The 6,935-nt window shown below is 33.5% G+C and overlaps 1 protein-coding gene across 2 annotated transcripts; it reads right to left on the reverse strand.

The window, feature by feature from the left end:
- Positions 1-2,435: 2,435 nt before the first annotated feature.
- LOC114752895 (uncharacterized) lies at positions 2,436-5,188 on the reverse strand. Of its 2 annotated transcripts, XM_028941594.1 has the most exons (5): positions 4,803-5,187; positions 4,295-4,450; positions 3,468-3,563; positions 3,212-3,332; positions 2,436-2,668 (listed from the first exon to the last, which is right to left on the reverse strand). In XM_028941594.1, the coding sequence occupies exons 1-5, from the start codon at positions 5,109-5,111 to the stop codon at positions 2,505-2,507; spliced, it is 846 nt and encodes a 281-aa protein (XP_028797427.1). In that variant the 5' UTR covers positions 5,112-5,187; the 3' UTR covers positions 2,436-2,504. The 2 variants fall into 2 exon arrangements, with proteins under 2 accessions (XP_028797427.1, XP_028797429.1); XM_028941596.1 differs by lacking the exon at positions 3,468-3,563 and having other exon boundaries at positions 4,803-5,188.
- Positions 5,189-6,935: the final 1,747 nt, after the last annotated feature.

Genomic DNA, 6,935 nt, shown 5'->3' on the forward strand with positions numbered 1-6,935 from the left:
TGAGTTTTGACTGTCTGTGACTCTCTGTCTATATATATATATATATGTATTTGATTCTTCCAACTTTCTACTTAATTTCTTTAATTTACATGATGATCATCCAGTGGATTATTATTAGAGAAAGTCAAGAAAGCAAATGGATGGCATCAAATTAATCAAATCGATGCCTTCATTTGGGTAGAAATTCAATCTGCGATATGTAATAGAGTTTTCGTACGTGTCTGATAAAGTTCACTGTTATCTATATATACGTACGTCATTAACTGTTGATTGTTTTTCTGTAACTGTTGTTGTTATTATTACTATTCACACATATATTCCTGAAATTTCTTCAAAATTACTTCATATGGATCCACCAAATGCATTCAAGATTTTAATTCTAAAATAATATGATTCCCCAGTCACTAAAGGATCTATTTTGTGTGTGTGTGTGTGTGTGTGTGGCTCAAGTGGGTTTAAGACAACTTGGCAAGTAAATGTAAGAAAATCAAATTAAGATCAAGAGAACAGTTAGAAACGTTAGATATGTCAAACGCATTAGTACTACTAAGATTTATTCTGGCATCCATGCTCAATAACATGCTATGATCAGTTTGGCCTTTTTTCAATGATGAGCGCTGTTTCACTGTTTGACTTGCGTGTTCTAATTGAAGTACTATATGTATTGGTTATTATTTACAAAGGACAATGACGTTTTCTCTAACTAATCTGGTTTTACCTAACAAACCAGTTGTGTTTGTTCGCATTATTGAAAAAATATACTCCAAAAAAAAAAACAGAGAGAGACATCGTGTTGCAATATATATATTTATCGGACAAGGGAAGCCAAATTGCCTACTTTATCTTCTTTATGCTAATATTATCACAAAGATGCACTAGCCAAAGCAACACACACGCGAAGAAATATATAAAGAATGGATTTAAAGAGAGAGTAAACACATAGTGTATGGTAGTAAGTCGTACTTGGCAGATCCTTATCAGAAGCTGGAAAGCTCTGTGTGGCCAACGAGATCGATGCTTCATTTTAACTACTTAATTATATGCATTAGGTTTCTGAATTAATTTGTATGGTCATGAGAAGCTTTCAAATCTTCAAGTTAGATACATGACCAATCAATGCAATTATTATTATTATTGAAATTTTTTAAATAAACAACTCTTAATTGTTTTCCTATTATAAATCTTTCACGTTATCATTTTAATTGGTGCCCATAAGCACGTTTAAATAATATACTGAGCTTTTGCTTCGTATATAAGAATTAATGGAAAGTATAATCATAATCCTCATTAAGATATATTCCTCCTTTCCTTAATGTAGGACTTGATTTGGGAGTTGATGTTAATCCTATATATAAGACCTATTTTATAATTTTATCAATTTTAATCTACTTAAATTAGTTAATTAAATTTTATATTAAAAACCGAAAGAGTATAAACTAAATGTTTGCCAAGTGTATGGTCTGTGGAGTTGTCACTTTCTTGATCAATGGTTAGGTGCACGCCTTAAGTGCTTTCATGGTCAATTAATATATTGCCTAACTTTTCAAATAAAACAGTGGGTGGACATGTAGTATTATTATACATTTGTCATTGGGTGACATTTATATATATATATATATATATATATATAATAGCAAGAGAATATTTCTATTTTCTAGCATTTTCGTGAAAGTTATAGATTAAATGCACATTCACAATGTCTAATATAATTAATGTAGAAGGGTTTGTCCTCAAGATAGTTACGATAGTGACGCTTCAGTATGTACAGTTACATACTTTCTATCATTTGAGAAATTACAAACACTGTTGTAGTTTAAGAAATAATAAGTACAGTTTATTATGTACTAGTCATAAATAGTATAACCTGTAACGAATTTTATTATATATTCTCTTCATAGTGATATTTTTTTTCCTGATTTACTTTCAATTTGAAGTTCTGTGATGAATCAAATATTTGATCTATTATAAAAATAAATAATAATCAAGCATGATGATTTCATGATCAATAGCCTCTAATCTAACCAAACAGCGGAAAAAAGAGTTTTTTATTTCCTTTGGCAACCGAAAAATAGTACTCCTCCGGTCTTAAATATAAGACCTTTTTTGTAATATAAATTACACTACAAAAAAGGTCTTATATTTAAGACCGGAGGAGTAGAACCTTCTTTGTCATTGGGTGTGAAGGCCCGGATTCTATCCCGAACAAGAGAGAACGCTTCCCCATTCTTTTTCTTTTCTTTTCTTGGAAAAAAAAAAAATCTTCATGAATCGATACAATAATGCATTAATGCAAACGGACTTCGAAATCTAAGTATTTCCTCAACTAAAGAAACTTCAATTCATCAGCACATAAGAATTCCTTGGTCATCCAGAATTATTACTATGACAAAAATTTACATTTGGATTTGGAATGAAAAAGGAAGAATAAGATGGAATATGAATGAAGAAAGGTTGTCGACAAAGTGAGCTTCTATAGTATAGACAGAAAAAATTTGGCAGTAAAATTAGGCCCTTGAGAGACCTGTCCATAGGAGGAGTCTTCGGGGTCGATCAAGGAACCTGGCTTGCCATGCTGGTTCATCACTTTCATATACAAACCCACTCTTCACATACAATTTCCTAGCTGGTTCGTTGTTCACAGCAACATGTACATACAGATCTGTTATGCCTGAGAATAAGTAAGCAACTTCAAAATTAGGTGCCTCTGTTCCACTAGGAAAAGCTAATGCTGATTCATCCATCTCAGTTTTATATACCCAAATGAGATGTGAAAAACAACTTATTGGTAGGTGTAAGAAAGCAACCAAATCAAATCAGCTATGTAACTACACTAATGACAATAATAATAATCTCCAAGCTTCACATATTTGCCCAGAAGAACTCCAAACAATTCATTATCCTCTCTCACATGTGAACCAGAGAACATACACGCCTTTACTTGTTAGGAAAGAAATAGGTAGAACCAAGGAATTTCAAACAATAGAAAACTTTCCGATCGACAGAGGTATCTTGTTTGCCTCACTGGATTAGAACAAAAGGCTCCCTGATATCTAATCAAATCTGACTACACCAAACAGCAAGCTCCGAAAATTACGTTGGCAATTGGATACTTTAAAAACAGTGCAAATAAATAGTTACTACTCTTCTTTTAAAAGTGAAAATGTTAACAAAATCAATATCTATTAAGCATACAGTTTATTATGCAAGTTACCCCAATCATAAGCAACCATCTTTGCCTTTTCAAGAAGAGCATAGCCCAACCCATTTCTCTGCAACTCTTTGGCAACACAGACATTACTGAGGTATGCCCTTGTGATATCAGATCCCATTACCTGATCAATGGATTCGAATTAGCAACCACAGAATAATTATTAACGAATTCCTAGCAGAAATCTAATGTGACCTCATTTACATATGGGTGTGTGTGGATGTGGATGTTCATATTAACAATGTTCCCGAATATATACCTCTGGCTTCGTTCCTGAAATTTCATCAGGTAGGCAGAGGCACTGATTTAAATCAAGTGTACCAACTACAATTCTGTCTTCTCCATTGGCAGAAAACTACAAATTTAACTAAAATAAAATTAATTTTGTCAAGACACAAGAACCTGAAAACTGATATAAATATCTAATCAGACAGACAGAGCGGAAGCACATTAAACGAAGTTAATACGTGATTGCTAAGTCTACAAAGAAATACGCTGTAATGCTAAAATGATAAGCTTGAGGTTAAAAGCTGGAAGTACAACTGCGAGCGGACCAGAATCCATGACTGTCTAATGAATACGAACAGCCTGCAGACTGGAGATTTCTTAGCAGATTATGAAAAAGTCCACTACACAAGAAATATCTTGATTCTACACACATTTGCACTTGCAATCGAAGCCGTACATCATTATGCTGGCGAACCATAGATCATTCCACAGGTTGTGCAAACAAACTAGTACATGGAATCAAAAATCTGACATACTATTCGAGCAGATAGAACAAAGCTATGACATATTTTCTTCATACCACGTCCAGATAGAGAAGGAAAAGAATGAGGGGGTTAGCACTTCTTAAAATTAGGAGTCTGCTGGCTTCAGAAGAGTGAGACTAACTACTAGTACTATTTTCCCATTCTCTGTTACCCATTTTGCAGCTTGTTTATTTCCCAACCACCGAGCAACGTCTATACATATGCATGTCAATAAATGACACTCGCCATTAGATATATGCCTTAGTTGGCTCGAGGAAATCTATTTGGAAAAACGTTAATTGATAGATCAAAAGAATCTGCGAAAGAAACAAACCTTACATGCAGAGCATAATTCACTGCAAATCCTTGATACAAGCGATTCCGGAAGGGAAGCATTTATGCAAGAGACTCTTCTAAGGCCTGCTCTTGTCCCTGAAACACGTTCCTTGAGTGCTTCAAATTCGCGCTCAGTCAAGCACTTCACAAGATCCTAATAAAACTTAATGAAGATGAAATGAAATCGGGAAACCAATTATAACCTTGATAACGAAGGAAAAGGAAAAAGAAACTGAAAACAACATTGAATCCGTAATATGCTATGCATCCCGTTGTACGAAAATGTAATGAGTCACTACCTACATGGATTCCAAGAACCACTACCCCACTCAACCATCGAAAAAAAAAAAGAAGAAGGGGAAATTTCAAAGACGGTCCCATGTGCGAGGACTCAGCTATTCCTACTCAGATGGGAATTCAGAAATGTAGTCCCAATTTTTCCCTGCTTCTGAGTGATTAAATAATGAAAACTGTAAACATAAAAGAAATGGAAGTAGAAGACTGACCTGGAGGCCGAAGGTGTCGGGGGGGAATTCGCGAAAGGAGCGGACGCGGAGGGAGGAAGCGGCCCAGAGCTCGTCGTCGTAGAAAGACTCGTCGAGGGTAAGCAAAGAGGTATCGATTTTGGGGGAAGAAGGAGGCATTGCAGAGATGGGTGAAGAAGAGAATTGGGTGCTGAGATTGAAAGAAGTGAAGCAAAGCCTGGAAATGAAGGAGCAAGAAGGAGGAGGAGGAGGAGGAGAATGCAGAAGATGGTTGAATAGAAAAGGAGAAGGAGAACGAGGGGACGAAGAAATCGAAGAAAGAAGAGCCATTTTGGTTATGATTCCTTGCTTGCTTCACTTCACTTCCTTTTATTCTCCCCTATCCAATCTTTTCTTGGCTCTTGCCTCTCTCCTTGCTCCTGGTTTCCAGTCCACTCGACATTCTTGGTTCTTGGAAAGCAATTTAATTAACTAACCAAGGCAAGTAATTAAAGTCGTGTAAAATGAGCTAAAAAGCAAAAATATTTTTTTTTTTATATTTATATATAACAGGAATAAGTGAGGGAGAATGCGCGATAATTAAGGTAAAAGCATTTTAATAGCATAAAAATAAACATATGGTTTATAATTTCAGGGAAAACAAAAACTTTGCTTACGTTTAGAATTAATCTTGCTTATGTATATAGAGTCAGAGGAAATAATAGTATAAATTACTTTAAAACAAGTGTTTTTGTATTTTACTGTAAAACAAAATTTCTATTAAATAGTTATCATATTTAATACTCATCCAATCTTAAATATAATACCCTTTTTATAGTGTAATTTACACTATAAAAAGAGTCTTATATTTACAACCGAAAGAGTAACTCATATTCTCTTGGGCTTTGTTTGGTTTAACGGGAGGAGGTTAATTAAGGAAGGGAAGCGAGGGGAAGGGAGGTCATAGTTTTGTTTGGTTAGAGGGGAGGGGAAGAGAGAGAAGATTTCTTGTTTGGTTCATAAGAAGAGCGGAGGGGAAGTAATTATAAATTGACAAATATGCCCTTATCTCTATATTTAGACTAATTTATTTTTTTATTACAATATTTATATCAAAATTATTATTTCTTAATTTATCAATTTAAAAAAAAACCAATTACCTCACTTACATGCGATAAAAAAATGATAAAACTAAAAAAAATTATAACACACACATTATGATATGTATATATTATATAATTATAATATTATATATCATTATCAAATATTATTAGTGGCTAAAAAGATAAAGAAGTGAAAAAAAGATTTTAATAAGATGAACAAACTTAGAAATATTGAAAAGTTAATATAGGTAGTTTGGTCAACATAAGACATAATATTTCTCTCCATTCTAAAAAAAACTCCAAATTTAGAAGGGAGCATGGGGAGGAGAGAGGAGCACTAAAAGACAAATTTTTTTTCTCCTCTCTCCTTTATTTTTCTCAACCAAATACACTTATCCCCTCCCTTCTCCTCTGGCCTCTCCTCCCCTCCTCTCAACAATCCTCCAACCAAATAAAGCCTTGAAGTCAATTCCTCCTATTCTTTTAACAAAAGGCGAGAGTTTTTATGGAAATAAAGCATTTGGACAAAATTTCACCAACATAACGATTAATTATTAATCATTAATGTATAATCTTACGAAAATTACATATATTCATATATACATAAAATCTTTGATCTGGTAAAGTTTAATTCTCTTGTTCCGCAAAAGCATGAACCTCCCGGCCTCAATTCAAAGCTCAGTGACGCGGTTCTTGATCATACGCGGGAGTTTAATCGATAGGGGTATAAACTTGAATATACTATTCGCAAGAATTTATTTGAGAGAATTACATTCAAGTCCCATATAAGAGAATAATCACTACAAAGTCCCAAGTAACAACCTGAGCAGCTTGTAATAACAAGTCCTACAGTAAGAATGACAACCTCTGGGACTTGTTTTTTAATTACTTGGGACCTCATTGTAATTCTCCCTTTATTTTTATTAAAGAATTGGTATTAAAATATAAAATTAAATAATTAATATATAAGAAATGATAATACTCCTCCGGTCTTTAATATAAAACCCAATTATTGAGTTATTTTTATCTTAAATATAAACCTATTTATTATATTTATCAGTTTTTTTTAAAA

Source organism: Neltuma alba, unplaced genomic scaffold (genome assembly GCF_004799145.2).
Source record: "Neltuma alba isolate B1F8T4 unplaced genomic scaffold, ASM479914v2 tig00007603_pilon, whole genome shotgun sequence".
NCBI lineage: Eukaryota > Viridiplantae > Streptophyta > Magnoliopsida > Fabales > Fabaceae > Neltuma > Neltuma alba.

Excerpts from the sequence above, each read along its gene's own strand:
- LOC114752895 (XM_028941594.1), bottom strand. The coding sequence starts at position 5,111 with ATGGCTCTTCTTTCTTCGATTTCTTCGTCCCCTCGTTCTCCTTCTCCT. Across the intron at positions 4,451-4,802 it reads CCGACACCTTCGGCCTCCAG|GATCTTGTGAAGTGCTTGAC; the intron begins GTCAGTCTTCTA and ends AAGTTTTATTAG. Across the intron at positions 2,669-3,211 it reads GATGGTTGCTTATGATTGGG|GCATAACAGATCTGTATGTA; the intron begins GTAACTTGCATA and ends ACTTATTCTCAG.